This window comes from Manis pentadactyla, chromosome 15 (assembly GCF_030020395.1).
Source record: "Manis pentadactyla isolate mManPen7 chromosome 15, mManPen7.hap1, whole genome shotgun sequence".
Lineage (NCBI taxonomy): Eukaryota > Metazoa > Chordata > Mammalia > Pholidota > Manidae > Manis > Manis pentadactyla.
In genome coordinates this window covers 56,277,038-56,300,831 of record NC_080033.1, presented here as the reverse complement: position 1 = coordinate 56,300,831, position 23,794 = coordinate 56,277,038, and the positions used below count along the sequence as shown (strand labels likewise).

Here is a 23,794-nt window from a genome sequence, read left to right as displayed (position 1 = left end):
GAACATCAGTGTCCTAAAGGTCTCATTCAACAGATTTCCACCAAGCTAGATGCCAGAAACTCTGCTGGGCTCTAAGGAAAAACTTGTAAACAAGATAAAGAAGGCCCCTGCTCTCAGTGAGCTTACACTAATGTGGAAGAGATGGACAAATGAAGAAACCAATCATTTCATGTGGTAAGTGCTAGATACAAAGGAATTAAAGAGGGTGGTATGAGAGTGATGGGGAGGGAGCTTGGGGAAGGTGTAATTTATATTGGATAGTGAGGGCTTGCCTCTCTAAAGTAGAGGAATCTGGGCTGAGACCTGAAGGAGCCAGCCTTGCAGAAACCTGGATCAAGAGCTTCCCAGGCAGAGAGATCAATGAACAGTTCGTTCCGGGAAACTCTCAAGTTGGCCTGTTTTCCTCCTCTTTGGGTAACTGCCCTGCACTCCTCCAGTGGAATTTCTATGCCATCCAAGTGCTCTTTTATAAAAATTCCTGCTCTCATCCCTATTTTACACAACTAGACACTTCTATATTCATGATGATCAAGTCTTTGCCAGAAAGCCCTCGTCATCTGTGATGCAGTTTTCATTTCTTCCACCAGGGGCCACTCTTACAAATGTTTCTGAAGCCAACGGCCTCACCCTTCCAGAAAAATAAAATCATGTTTGGGGCAGGATCATAAGCACTGTGATCACCTCCATTTTGAAGATGGAGGAACTGAGGCTCAGAGAAAAAAGTTTGCCTGACATCCTATAACTAGTAAAAAGCAGAGCTGGGACTAGCCCTTAACATGAGTTACTTAGTCTCACGGTTGGCACTCCCTTGCCCTGGAGAGACCGTACTAGAGCCAGGGCCATTTTAAAGGATTATTTTGCCTCCTAGTTAGAATCCAAGGATGGTAGAACTCTGAGGCCAATCATACAGTAGCTAGGAGTCTGCTACCTGACAAATAAATTGAGCAGCCAAACCAAGAAGAGTTAGTTCATAGGAAGGGAGCTGGGTCCTTTGAATTATTACTCACCCAACCCTCCCTCTCCCAGTTTGTACAAAACTAAAAACCATGCCCCCATACCTACCCTCACCTTTTAAGCTGGTTCTACAACTCATTTCCCAAACTTGAGAGGGTGGGGATAGGCTATAATAAATGACAAGAAGGAAGGGCTGGTCTTAAGAGTCTGTCACTGGATTATAAACCTAGATTCTACCATAATCTTGCTGAGTGGCCTTAAGCAAAATGTTCACCTTCTCTGGACCTCAGTTCTCTTCTGAAACATCAACACTACCTCCACTGATAGAGCCTCTTTCAGGTTTTGTGAAGATTAACTGAAATAGTGAATGTGATCCCATCTTGAAAGTGAAAGAGCAATCCAGGTAGGAGATGGTTATTTTGTGCATTTGGTAGACAAGTATTTGCTAAATGAACAGATGGACCATAAAATAACAACAGAAGCAAGAAGAAATGCAAAGTCCTTAAAGGCTGGGGAGACAACACCATTTATGACTAAAATAGGAAATTCTTTTCAAACTAGCAAAACAAGACGTTTTTCAAATAACCCTCCCCCCAACTTCACCTCAGCAAAGTAATGGGGCAACCAGACTGTGTTTGGGGGCCTGTCCTATAAGCAGGGAACAAAAGCTTCCTGTCATTTATCACACTGTGAATTCCTTTCCCCAGCCAGCCCAAATCTGGACAGTGGAAGTTGGGAGAAGCATGACTGGACTTGCCAAAGGTGGCGGCCGGAAAAAGTGGAACGGCCTCAAGTTATTACGCAAATAACTTAATGCAGGCACTTAACCTGCTCTGAGGCACCCAGTCTTAATAATGGCTAAGCCCCACCCTTTGAGAAGTGACAGAAGTGTGGGGACAGGGAGCCCAAGCCTGAATTGCCAGGTGCTCATTACAGCCCATTATCTTTCTGAGCAACCTGATCCTCTGGGCTGATAAATCAGAAATTACAGCTAAGACTAGGGGGGACCTCCAGCCCAGGGAAGCTGGCTTCATCCAACGAGGGCCAGGCAGCGTGTTAGCACCACACTGAAAGCTAACACCAGGACGTGGTGTAAACAGGAATGGCAAATTTTCAAAACCAGAGGACGGCTACATGGAGATTGGGTATATTTGCCCATTCCCACAATAAAAAGTTAAACAAAAATAATGGCAGCAAGAGACTAAGTATTCTTTAAATCGTCATGTCCTCCTTTCCTAAACCTGTCAGATATTTGGTTACTTGGCCCAGCAACCAAACCCCAATGACAAGAGCTGAGAACCCAGTGGCCAACTCTAAATGGGGAAAATCTTTTTACCACAATAATATTGTCCTCATCACCATCAGAAACTACAGCCTCCACTAATAGCTTCAACTATCTTTTATTGATGATTGTCTTAATATTTTACATGTGTGTAGAACATTGTGTCTGGCTCTATTCTGAGCGCTTTACAAATATTAATTTACTTAATCTCAGAACTCTGTGAGGTTGGCAGTATCGGTGTCCCCTTTCTACAGATGGGGAAACTGTGGCAGCTCTCAAGTGGCAGAGTGGGATTGGAACCCACACAGCCTGAGTTCATGCTACTAAACCCCTCTGCTGTGTGCTTCTCTCTACATGCCAGACACTGCACTGTGCTCTTTATGTCTGACTTTCTGACTTAACTCCAGCCACCCTTTGGGGCAGGCATCAATCTCCCCATTTTCTTCGCTCTCCAGGATACACTGGTGGGCACAGGGCACTGGGCTGCCTGGCCCCCAGAGTGAGTGTTCTTCACCAGGGTTCCCATATGCAAAACAAGGACAGGCCTTCCACCAATAATAAAAGGGAATGCGTATTAAGGGAGAAAGAAAACATGAAAAAGACATTCCAGAATGGTGTGGAAATCTACACCCCATGAGGATAACAGTAATTTGGGTGAAAGTAGGAAGACTGTGTGGCTGGAGTAGGGGTAGAAGGCAGATTAAAAAAAAAAAAAAAAAACATTTTCCTTATACATCTTTGCATTATGTCATGGGTTGCAATTATGGTGAGTTACTTTTTAAGATGCCAAAAGTGAGAATGACTTTTTAAAACTATCTTTAACGTATTGTGACTCTTGCATGTTATTCTTTATCCTACATGCACCCTGTTTTCTCGCTTCTTTGGCAGAAGTAGTGGCTTTAATCAGAAGACCCTGGAAGAGATGACTGAAGTTCAAGTAAAAATGAAACCCCATTTCATGAAAAGCTTTCAGTCCCAGGCAGGCTTTGAGCACTCAGCGATTCTCTGCTTGGAACTGCTGTCATGCCAGGAAGAGGCTGCCTTAAGGATTCCATTTCTTTTCCCATCCCCGCCCAGCCAACTGGAATGTGAGTGGGTAGGAACAAGGCAGTCTCAAAAGCCTCTAAATATTTCTGGGAGATACTGAGATTTAAGGACGGGGGCCTTCTGTCAAAGCCAGCTAACCATAGTTGGTTATTGGGTAACTAGTGGGATAACTCAGTCTCTTAGAACCAACTGCTTGAAAGCAGAATTTCCCCCCACCACATACAAAGGCGTGCATTATGGATTGTTTCCCTCTCATCAGAACACAATTCCCACAGCTAACGCCAGAGAACACTGCACTTAGCTTTCTTTCAAGGATCATTTGAACTTGAGCCTCAGGAAGAGAACGTCAAACACACAACCTCAAGGGCAAGATCAGACAGCCTTCTGAGGCTCCTGGGGGTCATGCTGCCGTTGTGTACCCCCAAACCAAGGGCTTTGGTTTCTAACTTCAGTACTCAGGATACAAGACTTGACATTTAACTTGACTAACGAAAGGAATCCTGGGAGACAGACATATCATTCAGCTAGGCAGAAGTTTCTTTTGGCTGGTTAGCTGTGGTATTTCAAGCTCCAACCACAAAACCACAATTCTTCTCCATGGATACCACCACCTATAAAATTTCTTTCTAGGTTCTATTTTATTTGATGGCACTGGGATGTTCTGGAATGTCTTCCTGTGATGGGGGTCCATGAAATTACTCAACATTATGGGTTTATCAAGCACCCACACTCAGCAGAAAATATAACTTTATGTTTAAAAGATGGGAGGGAAGGAAGGCATCCGGGCCTCCAGTTTGTTCACACTCGGAGTATTGAGGACAGTCAAGTTGCACCAGGAAGATTCTCTTTAAGGTCCTGGACTGTCTCTAATTTTAAGTGTCCATGTGCACAATAAGACAACCTAATAGCCTATGAAATACGGCAGCCCTGGGAGGTAGGAATTTAGCAGCCCCAGCTTATAAATCAGGGAACTGAGGCTCAGAGAAGTCTGTGTCTTAATATTCACAAGCAATTTTCAAGACAAGTTACTAAGTTGAATGGATACCAGGAAGTTAGTTCACACAAAAGAAAAGGACAAGTGGAGAGTAACTAGAATAGTATTAGCAAGTTCTCCCCTGCCTCTCTCTTCCCCTCCAGTCCTGCCCTCTCTTCTCCTTGAACAAACACTGCCTGGAAACCCAGTTCTGGGGCCTCCAAAAAACAAGGATAGTCAGATAGCCAAGCAAAGGGAGAAGTTCTAAACTTCAGATTCAAGAATGTTCCGCTTTAAGTCACCACATTACACCTACTAAAGTAAGTCAGAGTTCCTCTAATCAGCCAGCTTAAACCTCAGACGTTTTTCTGGGGAAGAGAAGCAGCTCGGACTATCACACTGCAGAAGCACGACTTGCAGCGTGTGCCCACAAAGCCCGTGTGATGGGCACCAGTGGTGTCATCAGCTGGAGCCCCCACACCCCATCCAATCTCTCCTGCAGGCAGGACCCCAGGGATGGGAAGTTCACTTTCATGAAGATTATTGAGTTCTTTGTCCCAGCTTCCCAACAAGTCCTTGCCCAGAACGAACTGTAAGGGGTGTCTGTCTTCATTTAACTCACCCCCTAACAGAAGGCAACAATGAATGCTGCCTGGGTAAGAAGCAAGGAGCAGTCTCCTTTGCTCTTATTCCCATCAAAACAGGCTGAGCCTGAGAGCAGGGCGTTGATGCACGGAGAGAAAAGCAGTGAGGCATAGGTTAAGGAAAAATTGGCCCAGGCCCCTGCGAAGAGGAGACAGCAAGGATAAAGAGGTGATCGATCCTCCCTGACACACCCCTTCATTTTAGGGTCACTTGTGCCTCTGAGTCACCGTGGCAGTGTATTTTTGCTTCCTACTCCTGTTTCTGCTTGGGCTAATGCTTTTGTAGTTCTCAGACAGCAAACACCGTGGACGTTGATCATATCAGCCCAGTGAACGATGTTGTAAATGGCACTTCTGGAGTTGGTAAAAGCTAGTGCAAATACTTTTATAGTTTTACATTTGTGTGAATGGGGTTGAGTTAAAAAAAAAAAAAAAAACACCTTGGGTTCAAATCCCAGCTCTGCTTCTTAGGTGCCACCAGGGGCAAATAAACCATTTTTGACTTTCCTTGAGTGTCTGTTTCTGCATTATGTAAATGGAGACATCCTCATCTCCTGCAGGGGATGGGGCTTTAAGGATTCTTCTTCAACAAGTGGGGATGGCTTCAAGGATTCTTCTTCAATAAGTATTTGCTGAGACCTTGCTCTTTGCCAGGCATCCTTCTCAGGCCTGGGAAATAGCAGTGAACAAGGCGGTCCCTGTCCTCCTGGGGTTGACATGCCAGTGGGGAAGAGAGAATTAACAGATAAACTATTAAGTGTCAGGAATGAAAAGCATTAATACAGAAAAATAAGCAGGTAGGAGATTCAAGGCTTTAGGTAGTAGCCGGGATGTAGGGGACAATTTAATAAAAGCATTTAGGGAAGGCCTCAAGAAGGGGCGTTTTAAGAGCCAGCTTCTGGCTGCATGCCAAGGCAAGGGAGGGAGCCACTCAGCAGTACGCAGGGACAGCTAAAAGACCCACTTGGGTACTGCGTGCCTGCTGCTCACCTACTATGTGCTGGGCCCTGTTCTAGTACTGAAGACCAACAGGAGATGAGCCCTGCCTTCCTGGGGCTGACATTCCAGCAGAATGAATGTAACGTTAGGGTGCAGGTCCCCCACAGGCCTGGGAGCAGTGCTGGCTCCAGCTCCCCAGTCCCCTGGCCCTGCTTGAGGTCAAGGCCAGAAATAACTCTGTTTTAAATCCTTTGCCTTTCCAGAGCACTCCCCGGCAGTCCAGAAATGAGCCAGCACCCACTGACAAAATCTCACCTGGTTTTAGTTTGAATATAACCCACTTCAGTGGGGGGCCACTGGCTCAGCTGGAGAAGCTGGGGCTGCTTCTCTGCTTGAGTCTGAGGTCAAGGGCTTGGCTTCAGTTTTCCAGGGCAGACTCTCAATGACAAGGAGTCTCATCTCAATTCATTTCCAAAAAGGGAGGAGGGGGTAGCAATTTTAATTCTGTCTAACAAGGACTGGGCATCTGGCCTGCTGTAGAGATGGAGAGGACTTCTTCCCTGTGATGGGAGGTGAGGGAAGGGGAGGACACTTGTTTGGTTTAATCAAAAAATACCCCAAGGGGACTAGGGGTGCCTCCGCTGGCTTCCACACCAAATTGGACGAGTGTTATTGTCCTAGCTTCTGGCTGCATGTTAAATACACAAACACCCAACATGCCTGCTTAAATACAGAAGCAATAATTGATCATTCCCACTGGCTGCGTTCCAGAAAACATTCCTGCAGCCAGGTTGGGCAACTCCAGGAACTGTTTGTTTACTGATTAGAAAGAAAAGGCTGCCCCTCACACCACAGTATTTGCCCACTTTTCCTTTCTGTTGGTTTCCCCAGGGCCAGGGAGGGCCCCACACCCCAAATTCCAAGGCAGCTGAACCCCTCCTCCTCCCTCCAACTCCTACTGACTCCTCACTAGAGAGGCAGCTGACAGGCCCAGGGTGGAGGACCAGGTTCTAGGCCCTAATGCAGCGGGGAAGGGTCTCCAGGTCTTAACTGCCTACTTGTGAAAAAAAGTGCCTTGGTCAAAACACCTCTGACATCATCTCCACCCAGCATCTAATATGCCCTGTACATAGTCTCCTAGGATGCTGTAAAAAATACCCAGGCCCAGGCCTTGCCCCAGGCTAACTGCATCTGATCTCCAGGGCGGGTCGAGCCTGGCATGGGTATATTTTAGATCTTCCAGTGGGAGTGGAGAATGGCTCTGCAAAGGCTGCCATTTGAGAGGCAAAAGGTATAACAAGCACTTTAACGTGATCACAACAACCAATAAGGGAAGGATCGCTCTCCCAGGTTACTGGTAAAGGCTCAGAGATGCTAAGTGACTCTCCCAAGGTCACACAGAGATTTGTGGCAGGGCTAGAATTCAAACCCAGGCTTGGCTGACCCCGACACCCACAGTCTTTGTTGAGGGAAAGAAGCCAGTCATAAAAGACCATGTATAATAGGGTTCAATTTGTATGAAATGTCTAGAATAGGTCAATTTAAACCAAAAATCGATTAGTAGTTGCCTAGGGCTGGGAGTGTGGGTTGGGGAGAGCCATGGGATGGCAGCTAAGGGGCAAGGAATTCCTTTCGGCAGGAAAATATTCTAAAAGTGTGGTGTCACAACTGTGAATATATTGCAAAGCCACTGAATCCTACACTTTAAATAGGTAAATGTGTGATATGGGAATTATATCTATTGAAAAAAAACAAAAAATAAGCACAAAGCATAAAGCTCTCAGGGTCCCATCCATGGAGAGAAGCCACTGTTAATGCTTGTTACATGTCTATACCACTTTCCTAATTTACTTATTTCCCCTGTCCTGCATTCCCTGATAGCCTGTTTTTCTAAAATTAGGGTAAGGATACTACTGTACTTTTAGGGACGTTCATCTATAACTTTCCTCTTTCTCCCATTTTCCCATTAAAAAATAAAAATCAAGGAAAATAAGTTTGGGAACTTATTACTAGGACAGATATGGTACTACTCAGCAGTAAAAATGATATAAAAAGCATCGCATCCAATAGCATAGATGAACCTTAAAAGCATTATGCTAAGTGAAAGAAAAACACAAGACTAGAAAAGATTACCCACCTTAAGACAGGACTCAGTCTGGTCAGGCCCCAGGCCTGGGTATTTTTTTAAAGCACAAAGCAGACTACATATTCCATTTATATAAATCCTAGAACACTAGACACAGAAAGAAGATCAGTGGTTGGGAGCTGAGGGTGGGCATGGAACTTGCTCACCCATAGGCGGGAGGGAACTTGGGGACGATGAAAGTACTCTACAACTGGGCTGTGGTGACGGCTGCACAGCTACGTACATCTGTAAGAATCACCTTGCTATGCTTACAGTGGTAAATTGTATGGTATGAGGATTACATCTCAATGAACCTGTACAAACAAAGAGTTACCACAGGCTCCTTTGAGGACCCCATGAGTCAAATTCCCTTGGTTTAAAAAAGACACCATTCTTTCACCCAATAATGCCAAAGTCAGAGGTATAAAAAAGTGGAGAGGGTAAAGCAAAGCCACAAATAATTCTTAATTAGCAATAATTAGAATAGTAAATGCCCAATAAAATGATAGTCATTATATGTAGGGTTTGTGCTGAGCACTTCACCAACGCTGACTCCTAAGCGGCTACCTAGCAGGTGGGGTTCTTTAATCCTCTGATGCTGATGAGCCAGAGGCCCAGAAAGGCTTCAGTCATTTGCTCAAGGTCACAGGGCCAGTCTCTGAAGTAGGATTCACAACCAGAACCAGCCAACACTGGCTTAGCCACCAGGCTAAAACTGCTCTGCCTTGAGGGAGAGATGCTGGCGAGGGTAGGTAGTTCCAAGCAACATGAGATGTATTTAAAACCTATGCTGGGCACCAAGGCAGACTGCTAAAACCACAGACCATTCTCTGTAAAGAACACAGCCCAGAGTGACTAAGCACCAATCTGGGGACAGCATTTGCCAAGCCCTAGTGGACACAGAAATGTGCTGACACTGGCTGGGGAAATACGGGAAGTTGTCGTGGAGGTTGGAATTTTGAACCATTCAGTAACTCAGGAACAAGGTCTGGAAATGTCTTCCACAACACAAAGAACAAATGTGAGGCTTGCACCTTTTCCAAATGTGGGTTGCACTGGAAAAGCTGGGGCCCTCTGCCTCTGACATTTGGAACAAAACTCTTGAAACAGCTCAAAAGAACAGCTGGAAGCCAAAGCCGCAGAAGTGAGGCATTTCCCAGCATCTCCAGGTCACATGCATTTGCGGATGACTCCAACACAAGTGCTCACTTGTCCAGTTCCGCTCACAAGAGGCGGCTTTCTCTCTTGTTTTTAATGGACGCTAGCATCATTTTTCATTATCAAGAACAAATAAGCATTGATGTGCAAGAGTTGCTTCCAAGGGTGATTGCTAAGTCTACTCAATGTGCCTTTGCGCAGGCTCCTGAGAAATACACCCCACGACCAATCCTGCACCCCTCCAAGGACCATGGAAAAGCAGAAAGATCTCAGACTAGGGTGCTCACTCCAAGTAAGCAAAAGAATGAAAAGAAGAAAAGGAAAATGACATGAAGATGACCAATCCATGGGTTCCAAATGCAGACTCAGGCATTTGCCGGGGTGCAGCCACAGGTCACGTGGCCACCTCTCCAAAGATGCAGTGGTCAGGCTGCCATCACAAGGGCAGTGACACCTGTCCCAGCAACAGTTCCCAAACTTAGTTTCCTGGCTGCAGCTCTTGCCAGGTTCTGTGGTCCCTCTACCCAGCCTCTTCCCATTTTCCAATGTGATAAAAAAATCAGAAATTTGCACACAGGCAAATTGACATAAGTACAAGGTTACTCATTAAAGCATTGGTTGTAGTAGCAAAACTTGGGAAATGACCCAAGCACCCACCAATAGAGGATTAGTTAAACCAACCTATGGAATTTCCTTACAAGGAAGTACTATGTGGCTATGAAACAAACGAGAAAGCTCTTGAGGCACTGCTGTGGAATGAATGCACTTTACAACACATTGTTAGCTGTTGATAAAAGCAAGGTGCAAAGCAGTGCATGGGGCTAAGATTTTGGGTTTTGTGTGTTCCTATTTGCTTATATTTGCATACAAACTTTGGAAGAAACCAAGAAGCAAGATTACACGTACAGAGGATGCGCTGTTACTGGACCAAAAGAAGACAGAGTGGGAGTAGAATTTTTCACTGTATACTTTTTACATGGGTCAATTTTTCAGCCATGTGAACATATTCACCCATTCTTTTAAAAAAAATAATTGTAGGGAACCATATGTAAATTGCTTATTGCTTATAGAAGAATTTGTATTACTGCAAATGCTCAGAGGACTTATCCCCAGGGAACTGTGACCCCTCTGAGAATCTCAGCAACCCAGGACACATGAGACCATAGGGAAGGTCCTATGGGGGCTGGGAAAGAAGGGGGGGTAACCCACACATGACTGGAGAAGGAAGGGGTCTAGGCAGAAGAACACCAGAGGCCAAGTCAGGTGACCAGATTCTCTTTCGGGTTTGTCAGGAAGAGGAAGGCTCAGGCAAATCCCTTTCATTCTTTGTGGATTGGTTTTCTCAACAGTACCAAGCACAATCTGACCTGTATCCTCAAAGATGTGAATGAAGCTTAACAGCCTTCTCAGACATTGTGGCAAGGAGGACCAGCACGGCTTTCTGGAAGGCATTCTGACCACGTTTATGGGTTTTGCATTCTTACATCCTCTCATCCAGCAAAGCCCATGTCCAGAACATGCACGAGGACAAACGTACAAGGAGAGTCACTGCAGGTCCGATAAAGTGGCAAAAGGTAGAAACAGCATCAGCAGAGGCCTGGTTAGGAAACAGTGGGCATCCCCTTGATAGAAAACAGTGCAGAAATTAAGAAGAACCAGTTAACCGTTAAAAAGAATCAGTAAATCTGTATGTAACAGGATGGGAGGGACTTGCCCTTAAAAGCTAAAAGCAAAACGGGATAGAGAAAATGCTTGGAGCAGGAGGATATGGAAAACATGTAACCCTGGTGGTCTCAGGCGGTGAGCTGCTGATGGAGGGAGTCGGGGGTGGGAGGAAGACTTGCTTTTATCATCTTTTGTACCATTTCATTTGGTTCATGTTTGTTTTCCTATCTTCACAAGAACAGACATTTTTCTTTTCTGTAATAAGAGGGCTAAACTGAAGGAGGGATGGAGTTTAAGTGACTTTAGGTGACTAACGACAACAGGCAAGCCCTGCATTCAGGCTTCCACAACCCCTGATGCAGCCTCCAGCTGCATTATCAGAAATTAGACTCTCAGGACATGGGAGGCTATCTGGTCCTGTTCCGTCCAATTCTATTTGTGGTCTGATAAGTACATTCTCAGGGTTACAATCTACTGATCTAAATGATGAATGCCGGTTTTCTTTCCAAGGGTCATGCTTTAAGAGGAACACTGACCTCTGGCACTGGTCCAGAGGAAAAGGGGCAAGGGTGGTAAGTCACCCTCTGCAGAGGGAGGGTCAGATGGGAGAGGAGACTGACTGTCCTCAAGATGTGCATGGCTGGTCCTTCTAGAAGGGAAGGTGATAATCGTATCAAAGGGCAAGACAAAGGCCAGCCGAGAGGAGAAATGGTGAGGCCACCAGAGAAGAGAGGAAATAACTCAAGCTAAGAGCAGCCAGCCTCCTGAAAGCTCAAGCACAGATGGCCTCAAGAGGTTCAGCCCCGAACAGGATGAGGTTCAGCCCCGAACAGGATGAGGTTCAGCGTGTAACTCGGAGGCCAGACAGATCTGGCTTTTATCTCAACCAGCTGTGTGGCTTCAGAAAAATTAACCCTCAAGTCTGTTTCCTCTTTCTAAAATAAAATGGTCCCTACATACTCTTGAGTCTGTTGGGAAAGAGAAGAGCTCTTATCAGCCAGAGCCTCTGTGTGGTTAACCCTCTAGGTTTGGTTGCTTTTGCTGTCATAGATTTATGGAACTGGGAACTTCTACAGCTGCCTCTGAGGCCAACCTCAAGGAGGCAGGGCCACCAAGGTGGTGAAGGCTCCGGGGCCCTCTCAGAAAACTAGAATCCTGTCAGTGCCTCCGTTTGGCCTCATCTGCACCCCTCAGGATCTGCCGCTCCTGCTCGTGGGTAGAGTGGCCACTTGCCTGTGGGCAAACTCTAAATGGGGGAAATCAATCCTCCCCCACCCTTCTTGAGCAAGGTTTTGGTAACACAGGGAGCAAGCAGCATCTGCCCCTTCTCAGGCCACCTGCAAACATCTCTGTGACCTTCTGACGTTACCATTCTGCTCCGCCTGGCCCCCTCCCTGAGGACTTGGCAGTGAGCGCCTCTGAGTTGCGCCAAGTTCCAGGTCTGTGAATGGGCAGCAGGGAAGGCATGAGCCGCCTGGGATTATGAATAAAGATGTGGACACCAGTGCGAGGTTCCATGGCCTTTGATGATTTCTCAAAGGGGCCTGAGATCCCAAAAAGGAGCTCTGGACTTGAGACCCTCTTAGGATTTCCACTGGTGTTGCAGGTGTTGGGAGGGAGAACGAAAGAAAGAAGGCACTCAGCTGAGGCTGCAATGACCAGCTGTCCATCATCCTAGTGATAGCACCCTCATGGTCACCAGTACGTTGGCACGTACTGACCCTGTAAGCAAATGAAAGCCTGGGGGATGGCCAGATGGCCCCTCTTGCTTTGCCAGGGCCAGCGAGCCTCATTATCAGCCAAGATGTTGAGCCAACTTTGTTTACAGCTCTGTAAACTTTGTTTACTTTGTTTACAAAGTAGTTCTGTGCTGCTGAAATTACACGCAGACCCCCAGTTAATCCTCCCAACTCTGAGAGGCAGGTACCGCAGCCCCATCCAAGAGGTGATAAACCAAGACTCACAGAGGGCAAGTGACTTGCCCAGGTCACACAGCTAACAAACAGGCACAGCTAGGAGCTCAACTCTGGCCAGCCCAACCCTGTGGTACAGGGTTAACACACACCATTGATGCCGGCTTTAGATATTTTCTCTTCTCATTCTTAATGCACCATTTCTGCTGACTGTGCAGGTGTTCAGACCAGTCTGAATACAACATTCTCTTTTAAACACCCTTTTAAGCCATTAGCTTAGGCTCCTCTGGAAAGCCTGCCTGCCTGGCTTTTGATTATATGATACATCAAACTTATCTCAGATGTACATTTTCTTCAGCAAATAGGTAGCTGTGGTTTCCCAGAATCCCTCCTGTTTATGGGAAGCCTGCAAATCAAGATTGTTCAGAGGGTGGGGACACGTAGAATCACCCCATCATTTGAGGCTGTTTACTAAAAGCTCAGAGTGGGACCTCTATTACCACAAACAGAACTGTTTCACTAATTATGTTATTTTTTCCCCTGGGCATTTAAAAAAATTGAGATAATTCACATAACATAAAATCCACCAATTCTAAGTGTACAATTTCAGGGGTTTCTAGTTATTCCCTATGTTGTGTAACCATCATCACTATCTAATTCCAGAGCATTTCCATCCCCAAAAAGAAACTGTACCCATCAGCAGTCAGTCCCAATTCCTCCCCATTCCCCTCAGTCCCCAGGAACCACTCATCAATTTTCTCTCTCTTTGAACTAGCCTATTCTGGACACTGCATATAAATGAAATCAAACTACATGGGGCCTTTTGTGTCTGGCTTCTTTCACTCAGCATGTTTCCAAGTTCATCCACAATGTAGTGTGTATCAGTATCTCGTTCCTTCTTCATGGCTGAATACTATTCCATTGCATGGATATACCATTGCTCATTTATCTGTTTATCAGCTGATGAACATTTGGGTTGTTTTCCCTGTTTGGCTACTATGAATAATGCTCTGAACTTTCATAAACAAATTCTTGTATGGATGTATGTTTTCAAGTCTCTTGGATTATATAACTGGAGTGGAATTGCCAGATCATGGTAATAACTGGGTTCAACTTCTCAAAGAACTGCTTTCTACAGTGGCTGCACAATCTTACATTCCCACCAGCAGTGTATGAGGGTTCTAATCCTCTATATCCTTGCCCACACTTGCCATTTTCTGTTTTTTAATCATAGTCATCTTTGTGAATGTGAAGGGTAATCTTATTGTGCTTTTGCTCATGATCTTATAAGGAAACATGTCATTCCTCCTCGAACATCACCATCTCACCAACACTGCTTTGAAGGTAACCCTGGTTAAAGCCTTTGGTGGTGGTAACAGTAACAGTAACTACCACTACTATTACTACTACTGACATTTCTATAGCATATACTATGTGCCAGGCTCCTTATTTTAGACATTTAATTTTCACAATACCTGTATGCTATCATCATCTCTGTTTGGCAGGGAGTTAAACTGAGACACAGACAGATTGTTCAAGATCACACAGGTTATAAATTACTGGGATGAAACCAGGATTTGAGCACAGGTAGACTGGCCCCAGAGCTCTGGACTACTGTGCATTCAGGGATGGGTTTCCAGATAGGAAGCTCGCTGAGGAAGCCTAGGGCAGGTACACAGGAGGCACAATGTTAAATACCTGAACACCATCCTAAATGAACCCTGGGAATTAATTCTGGGTCCCTCTAAACCAGCTCAAGCTATAAGGCTTATAAACACCAATGTTACATTTGTGACAAGGCTACCAACACTGGAGGGAGGAGCTCACGGTGGTAACAAGCGGCAACTGAAGTCAGACTCACCTGGATTGAGTTTCAGCACCACCACTCAGACCTCTAGGTGAAGTCACGTCATTGGGCTTAGTTTCCTCATCTCTAAAATGGGTCTAAAGGCAAACTCTAAACTGAAAGACTGTAAAGACGATGAAATGAGAAAGTGCATGGCAAGGAGACAACCCACTAGCCAACATTCGAGCCTGTCGGACTCAGACTTTATGCACAAGCTTCACTGAAACCATGCATAACTCAAAATGTATTAAGTTTTCCCTTAAAAGTAGATATGAAGGTTTCACATTCTTTAAATATAAAATAACTTCACTATGTAAACATATAAGATGACTTTACTATATAAACCATAGTGCAATCTCAAGTGCAAATGATTCAAATTCATATGTGAACGCACTGCCCAATGGCTAACCCAACTACTGCTCATCAGGCACCAGGCTGGGCCCTGAACCCACTGTTCATATTCAGGAAATGGCGATCATAATTATTCAAACTAATAAGAGTATATGAACTGTGCTTATTACTTGCTACTACATTAAAAGAAATCTTTACAAAGTAGCTGTATTTAGGGACATTTTCATGACTTTCACTTCTAAATCCCCCCCCACTTCTTGGGGTCTGTGGAAGACAGTTAAAAAGTGGAAAGGCAGGTGTAAGCTAAACACCCAAATATCACAAGTGTTCTGGAATATGCTCACAGCTGAGCTTACACAGTCTTAATACTGAGGTTTGATTTCAGGGTCCATTAAATCATAACCTTTTGTTCCTTTTGAAAGCAACATGCTGACACCATCAGCTCCATTTACCTTAGAAGCTTCAGATCTAGAAATGCCAGCTCTGCTTTATTACAGGGGAGGGAAATCAAGTCTTTTCAAATTATAAACTTGAATTCCATGTGTGGCTGGTGTGCACATGGATACATGAAATGCATGTGCTTACTTCCCACCCCTTCTAGCAGCCAACAGACAGACAGCTTCAAGTCTTTGCCCAAAGCAGAAAGAACAAAAGGAGTCCAGCAGGCTCTGCCTGGCAGAGAAGAATGCCACCTTTTCATCTCACATTCACTGGTACACAGGGGTGGCTGTCATCCTGGAAGCCAACATTTTGATGGCCTGCATGTAAATTGTAAATTCTGTAATAAGTAAAAGACATTCTTGGGATACTTGGGGATATTTGGATATGGAGTGGATTAGATGACACTGTAAACTTTTTCAGCTATGATAATGGTACTGTGGTTCAGAATGTCCTTACTCTTAGGAGACACAGGCTGAAATAATAAGTGGTGAAATGTCTGTGACATACTTTCGAATGACTCATAAAGTACACATACAGATAGATAAGGCAAGTATGATGGCATTGATTGTAAAATGTGGGTATTCAGGTGTTTGCTGTAGCAGAATTTCTCAACCCTCATGCATTTTTTAAGTTTTTCGTAAGCAAAAGTTTGGAGAGAGGGCAAAGATTCTCTAAGAACTAACCCAACTAACTGACCATGTACTTAACTGAGGGTGTCCTCGGGACTGGCACTCAGCTTATAATAGCAGTGCCACAGCTGCACCAATGGCTGAAATACTGAAAGTCCCCCGTCAGCTGGTGAGCAGCCTCTGCTCTGTGCCTGAGGGGGCTTCCCCATGCCCACCCTTCAGCTGCTTAGGACCTCAAGACCTCTTTGAGCGATAAACGCCAGGTGCCCACTTTGAGTGCAAAAGGTCCATTACGCATTTTAAAACATCACTTTCTTATATTCTTAACTCTGGGCCATTCCCCACAGACCAGTCTTTCTCCTTGGTAAGGTTCCAGAATCTGTCCTGTTGGCCATCTCTGTCGGTGTTAACTTCCTTCCTAGGCTGAGAGGGGCAAGAGCCCTCAGGCGTAGAGATTAAGCGCTCAGGCTGACCTGAGTTTAAACCCCAGCTCTGCCACCTCCTCACTGCATGCCGTTGGTCTAGCCTCTAGTTCACTGCAAAACAGAAATAAAATGGGCAGTTCTTCTATACTGCTTGTTTCAAAAATGCCAATTTGTTCAGGCATGATTTATTAGGGAACCATCTGAGCATAACTCAAATTTCAAGTTTGCCCATGTGTATGATTCTGTCTGCGAGAAAACACTAGCTGGATATAGGAAAGAATCCTCGGCTGAAGCGCAGGAATGCACACAACACCCATCTTGCAGCGGACGTGCTACGCGCCACACACATCCTCCTCTGGTGTTACCACTTCCCATCTGACTTCAGATAATCCTCCTTCCTTGGAGCTCACAATAGGCAACCCCACCAGCCCCACTCCCACAAGCAAATTCTTTTTTTCATGTTAACACAATGAAGTTTGGGAGTGCTGTGTCCCTGGCCATTTCCACACAATCCCTGTGGCTCTTACTGGTGATTTTGCAGCATGGTGACTTTTAGGAAGGCCTTTGTCACATGACAGCAGAAATGACCATAGTTCCTACCTCAAAGAAGTGCAGTGAGGTATGTGCAAGATAAATGCAGGGAGAGGCGAGTCCAGAGCTGGGCACCCTGTACGTTCCCTCAGAGGTTGGCTGTCACTGGCCCCACTCTGAATGCAGGCAGAGCAGGGTGCAGAAAACGATGCTCAGTGAATATTTATGGAACTTGCCTTGAGAGGAAAGGCTTATGAATCTTAGTGGACTAATTAAAGAGACTTATCCCTCTCTCCCACGAGGTTGGGAGGGGCAGCAACTGTCAAGCCGTGAATCAGATGTGGGGCTTGGGAGAGCTAAAGGAGCCTTGCCCTTCCATGCATGGCACCAGGAGGACAAGGACCCTGTCCATGAGGAGTCAAGGGCATAAATTATTGGCCACGACATGACAATATGGAGTCAATTCTGAGATGAGTAGCACAGACGCCAAGTCCTACTATAACTCAGGGCCATAGTACCGTATTAAGTGGGTAAGAGCCCAGGTGAGAGGTCAAATGACCAAGGTCAAAGCAAATCTCTGGCTCCATCACTTACCAACTTCACCCTCATTTGCCTGGCTTTTTCACCTGTAGAACAGAAATCACTATGGCCTCTGTTTCTTAAAGGGCAGGGAGGATGATCTGACAACTTAATCCATGTACAGCCCTTAGCACAAGGTTAGACCCAGAAGAAAAGTTCTGTGAACATTGGCTGCTATTCCAGGCCTAGGAAAGTGGACGCTAACAGCAACAGAGCTGAAGCAGGAAGCCGTATGCATGCAGAACGGGAAGGAGAGGTCCAATTTAGCTGGAGTTGAAAGACGGGCTACTATGAGCAGGAGCTAATTCCCATCAACCACCCACCCCAAATCCTCTGTGACACGGAGCCCACACGTAGCTAGCCAGTTCATTGAGCAAACTTAATGATCTGCTCTCCTGCACACCATTTCCACAAGAGACAGGCAGAGCTTCCTCCGGCTGAGGACAAAGGTTCCCTGATTCCCTGATGAATTAGCCAAACAGAGGGTTTGATCATTTCATCTGGGCGGCAGCTGATGCAGAGGCATTAAGCTGTCCTTCAGAAGAGATCATCTGAACCAGGAAGAAGATGCGACTGCCTCCCCCTCCTGTGTCATCTCCACCTGGTACCCCACCGCACCCAGCAGGCCCTCCGCTGTGAGCTCCTCCTTGTCTGGGGCTCCTGGTCCTTTGTTTCCTCTGCTTGGGATTCTCCTCCACCAGTTCTTCCCATGGTGCCTTTCCTCCTTCCCATCGCTACACACACACACACACACACACACGCCCTCAGGACAATTTGCCTGACCCACTGTCTGCTACAGTAACTCCCCAGTTACTCTCTATCCCATTTCTCTGCTTTATTTCCTTCAGAGAATGTAGCACACCCTGACACTAGAACCCTGCCTGGTGTGTTTCCCTCTCTGCTGTACCCCCGGGGCCTGGACACAGCAGCCCCTAATACACATGACTGACTGATGCCTACCTGAAGGCAGATGGAGTCATTCAGCCATTCATAAACATTCCTCCCGTGCCTACTAAGTGCTGAGCACTGTGTGGAGGGCCGGGGCCAGGAGCCAAGGGTCAGGGTGGAATGGGAAAGAAACCCAAGTCCCTACCTCTGCGGTCCTTCCAGTCCCGAAAGTAGTCAGAGGGGGTGGTATCTGTGGGAAGCAGGCCTGAGGCAGGAAGGTAGCATTTTTAGGATGGGAGGCAGAGCACCCTGGAGCTCACCACACCTGGGCTGGTAAGCGGGGACCTCAGGCGCATGGGTAGGAAGCTTGACCGTCTCGACCAGAGTAAAAGCTTGACCAAGAGCCCCTCCTTCTCTGAAACTGATCCGCAGACAAAGGTGAAGAAAACGTAACAGTGGCCAAGACAGGACACGGAAGTGACTGGGAGGAAAGGTCTCTGAGATGGACCGTTACCTGAGAACAGCCAGGTGCACAGCAGGCCTCCTGCTGAAATGCAGCCGCAGCTAACAGGTATTAAGTACAGCACAGTGAGGCCATGGTCTGAGCTATACACACACACATGCACGCACATCTATCTCTATAAAACGTTTATATAGACTTTCACTAGCAGTTATTGATACAGACCCTATCTGTCATAAATACAGAAATGGAGAGATAGCTCTGTACAGGAATTCATTCAAACACCTGAAGACCTACTATGAGCAGGGTAGAAGACTGAGCCCTATAGGTGTCCCACCCTCAAGGGGCTCACATTCTAAGAGAGAGACAGGAAATAATGTACAATATTAAGTTGAATAGTATTACAGACCACAAAAATAACACAGGATGAAGGGATACAGTGGTGGGTGTGGGTGTGCACTTCTATACAAGACTGCCTCTGATGAAGGTGAAACTGGAGCAGTGAGCCAAATGAAGTTAAGGAAAAGAGCCATAAGAATACCTGAGGGAAGGGTGTCCCAGATTTAGGGAACAGCAGGCACAATGGCCCTGAGGCAACAGAGTGCTGGATTATGTTACACATTCCTAAAATTTTCACCATTACATATTATGGCTACAATATGCATTTATATTATATTAAAACCTACAAGATGAGACCTTACTTCTAGAAGCATAGACACCAGAACACTTCCTGTGGTGATGACTGCACAATTTAAATCTTTTTTTCTCTTCTTGGTTGTCTACATTTTCTAATGATTTCCCTGCAATAGCAGCTATCAGTTGTGTAACAAATAAACTACAAATGGGAAGTCTCAGGTATAAAGAGGTGTTGCCAGTATTGCAGGAGGGCAAGAGCTCCTTGGAGCAGCAGGTACTGATTTAGGCTTAACACATACCTTCTTTGTTTTGACTAGTAGGAGGCTCAAAGTCAAAAATATGAAGTCTGTTTTTAGCAGAGATCCAGGCTTTGTGGCAAGCACTTGGCTACTCAATCCTCCTCCTGTCTTTATCTTTTATCCTTTATTTTCCTTTGTCCATTTCTCTATCACCATCTGAGACACAGATATTATGTTTCTAGGTACCAATGCCTTCGAATTCTTCATAGAATGAGGTGGGAATGAACTAACTGAAGAAACAGACCAATGGAGAGAAGAGGTTCTTCATGAAGTCTTCAAAGAAGAATGTGGTTTCAGGAAGTCTTGGAACCTTGGGAAAGAAAATCCCCATCTCCGGGGGATCCGTCTTCCCATTATTGGAGCATCATTGCCTAAAATGTAGTAGAGATGATCCAGTTTATTAGGCTCTCTCATGAAGATGATAAATGGCCTCAAGACCTTCTAAGTTAGCAGGTCTCCATGTCATGGTCCACCACAAGGTAAATGAACCCCTCAGCCTCAGTAACCTTTTCTGAAAATAAGGTGTAAAACCTACTACTCCCACAGAGTGATTGAGGGAATTACATGTTACTATGCAAATGTGTATGACAAGGTCCAACATATAATAAGAGTTATATCGGTGCTAACAATAACAGCTATTGTATTTTACAATGATCAGGAATAGTCGTAACTGCTATTTCTGAGGGCCCACGGCATGCCTGACATTCCATATCATTCATGTCATTTAATCTCCCAATAACCTGATGAAGTAGGTACTACTAATCCCATTCTGTAGAAGACAAAATTAATGTCTTCTACAGAATGGGATTAGTAGAGCAAGGATAGGATGCCCTTGAAAGAGATCCTGTTAACGATTGTCCCAGGACTGGACCTCCGAGTGCTAGGACAGTCTGCATCACGCATCTCAAGGAAGGGGAGGTGGTGTACACAGCAGTTAAATGCAAACTGTGAACCCCTGCCCTGCCACTAAGTAGCCAAGGAGACCTCCCTGAACCTCAGTCTTCTCGCCTGTACAAAGGAAATTACACCAGGATTGGTATGCAAGCTAAACAAACTCACATATGTAAAACCAAGTGCACGCCAATAAATGAAGCATTGGTGATGGCCTTTGACACTTATACTGAGGAAGATCAGCTGAGAACAGCACAAGATAGGAGAAGCCAGATTCATTTGCAACATGCAACTTCTCCATGAGAGAAAAATAAATCTTTAGAAAGTGGTGAATACCTGAAAGTCATGACATGTCCAGAAATACTTTTTAAAAAGGGAGATAAATCACCTGTCTTAGGGCAAACCTGTTTAATAAGAAGCAAAGATAATCCAAGAAGTCCTCAGGTTCATGACTGATTGTCCTCTCTAAAATTTTGGGAGTACACTGAGAATCAAATTTCTGAAATGCCTTACACATTTGCTGTACCTGTTATCAAACTCTGGATGGATTAATCATAAACCAACACATGTACCCACCCCCATGGAAAAATGGAAAAGCAGCTTTACTCCCTGTCCACAGCTAGGGAAGTCCCTGAAATTCTTAGTTGACCCAACCTAAAACTGAAACTGCAGCTACCGTATCTCCGTTGGATCTGTTCTCTGCTCAGCTTGAGTTTCATGCCGACTTCTCCAGGACAGCAGCAGGACTTGGCAACACATCTGAATACTGGCTGGACAACTCAAATTAGTTGTCATTTTCCACTCATTTTCAGACTCTTAAAGGACACCTTGGACCAAAACCAACTAAGTTAACTTGTCAAACCATCCATTAACCTGAATTATCTAGGCTGCCTGCCCTGCTCTAGCAGCCTGGATCACTGAGGGTCTTGGAAACAGCAGGTGTCCAATGACTACCTGAGTGGAGAAGTGAATGATGGGTAGAAGGGTGGAAGGAAGGACAGACAGAAGAACGAGCCCCATGGCCACCCAAGCTCCCCTCTGCAAATATACTGGTGTACTTCCTCCCCCGGGAGTTCTTGCCATTTGTCACACATCTTGCATATTTTGCTTGTAATCTGCTTCTCCAAGAAGCCATGGGGAGTTTGCAGTTTCCATTCACCTCCGACCTGATGGGCCCTGGGGTTGGTTCCCACTTTGGTCTGGTTCTTCTGCAAAAAGCCAAGCCTGGAGAACCTGTTTTGGGGGGACTTGGGTGCCTCAAAGTCTAATGGAAGTTGTGGACCCTCTGAACCCAAAAGGCTCAAGCACGCAGTCTACAACTTCCGGGGGGCTCTGTAGATTCCTCACCCCCTACAAGATCAATCAACAGTTACCTGGGGAGTGTTAAAAAAACTCCCTAGGTCCCCTCAGGCCTGCTGACTTCAAATCTCTGCTGGGGAAGCCCGTCAAAGCCTGCCCTTTTTAGTTGTCCAGGTGAGCCACACTGAAGCCCAGGTTTGGGAAACACATGCTTCCCGTCAGCTTTTCTTCAAAGTGCACTCCCAGAAGCTCCAGAAGGAACACCAAATGGACTTATTAAAAAAATGTAGGTCCCTGGACCCCACCCAGATTTATATATTGGAATCTGAGAGGGTGGGGCCCAACAGGCCACATTTTTGAGTTTTGAAACATACTAAAGACTGAGAATTGTTTCCCAGAATTACAGGATTACAGATGAGCTCAAGGCCTGTAAACAACTGCTAATTAACCAATCAGCATTTCAACTGCCCCAGCATTCAGGGGGTGGGAGCATATGCCCCCCCACCGGCCAGGGAATATTTACTTTCCTCCTCCACCGCTGGCAGATCCCTGTCCTCTCCCTTGTTTTCCTCACCCTCCCAAGCCACTTCCTCAACGGCCTCAGGGCCCCTCAGTAATATCAGGGTTCCCTTCTCTAAACTCTCATCTGTGCAATGGGAATGGGCCTAGGAGACAAAGGACTACAGCAAAAATGGATCACAGGTACACCCCACCTCCAGGACTTCCAACCACCTTTTTACTGGACTTTTCCCCTGCTGAGTACCAACCACCTTCTAACATTCTACCTATTCTGTTGTCCCTCCCTCTTCTAGAAAGGAAATTCAGCGCAGCGGGTGATTGTCACCTGGGTCCTGACTTCCCAAGGCCCCATCAGAATGCTGGGCACAGGTCCAGCTCCAGGAGGTTGAAGAATGCAGTGAAGTTTTGGGCTCAGTGCTTGGCTGGAGCTAAACATTCTTAAGAGTACTAGCTGTCACTATAACCTCCATTCGTTCAATGTAACATAAAAAGCAGGAGTTGAATGATTTAAATTAAACTGCTTATTACAACTGATTTTAGCTTTAGGAAGCAAATCGTCCTGGGTAGCTTAGAGGAGAGGGATAAACATTTTCAAGCTCCCGTTATTGTTTAAAAAGATGGCCAGAGGCACTGTAATTCTCAAATAACTAATAATAAAAATATTCCCCTAATGTAAAGCTAGTGTTCACTTGGGTTTAGAAAATCCAATGAAATTCAACCTCCTTGTCCAAAAAAAAAAAAAGATGGCCAGAGGGATCACATCTAAGCTCAGCTAAAAAGGGAAAGGGGAAGAACAAAATCTGATTGAAAAAAACAAGAGATCTAGGACTATGGATGCTGCTTCTCCATTATAAATGCACTCCTCCCGAAGTCCCCAACAGATGGAGACAGCCACCCGCTTCCGCAGGGACCCTGCCCCCTAACTCTCCCAGTGAAGGACCTCTCAAACAATACTTACTGAGTATTCCACTGCCTGGGACGGAGAAAGAGGTGTGATCAGGAGGAGACAGAACTGGGTGGATCTGGACTGAAGGGGAGAGAGAAGCCTGGAGTCACAGACAGAAGTCCTTACCAGGCCCCAGCACTGGGCCATCAGCTCTGAGCCACGCACGCTGGCCTTGCTCTTTTGCGCCACCTCAAGGCCTCTTCCTGCCGTTCCCCGGTTTAGAATGCCCTTCCCCACACAGCCTGACCCTTCACTCTCTCAGATCTTTGCTCAGATGTCCCTCCTTCAGTGAGGCCTCCTCAGACGCCCCCATGGCTTTCCAGCCAATTCCTCACTCAGATTCATTTTCCCTAA

The 23,794-nt window shown here is 45.8% G+C and overlaps 1 protein-coding gene across 3 annotated transcripts in view; it reads right to left on the bottom strand.

Annotated features, from left to right (window-relative positions):
- Positions 1–23,794, bottom strand: part of CDH1 (cadherin 1) — an 81,580-nt gene that overhangs the window by 35,741 nt on the left and 22,045 nt on the right. The window contains exon 3 of one of the 3 annotated variants that reach the window (XM_036897668.2): positions 23,453–23,521. The exons of the other annotated variants lie outside the window; for them this stretch is intronic. Coding sequence (XP_036753563.2) covers positions 23,453–23,521 — 69 coding nt within the window. The remainder of the gene's footprint in view (positions 1–23,452; positions 23,522–23,794) is intronic. 3 annotated transcript variants of the gene reach the window in all.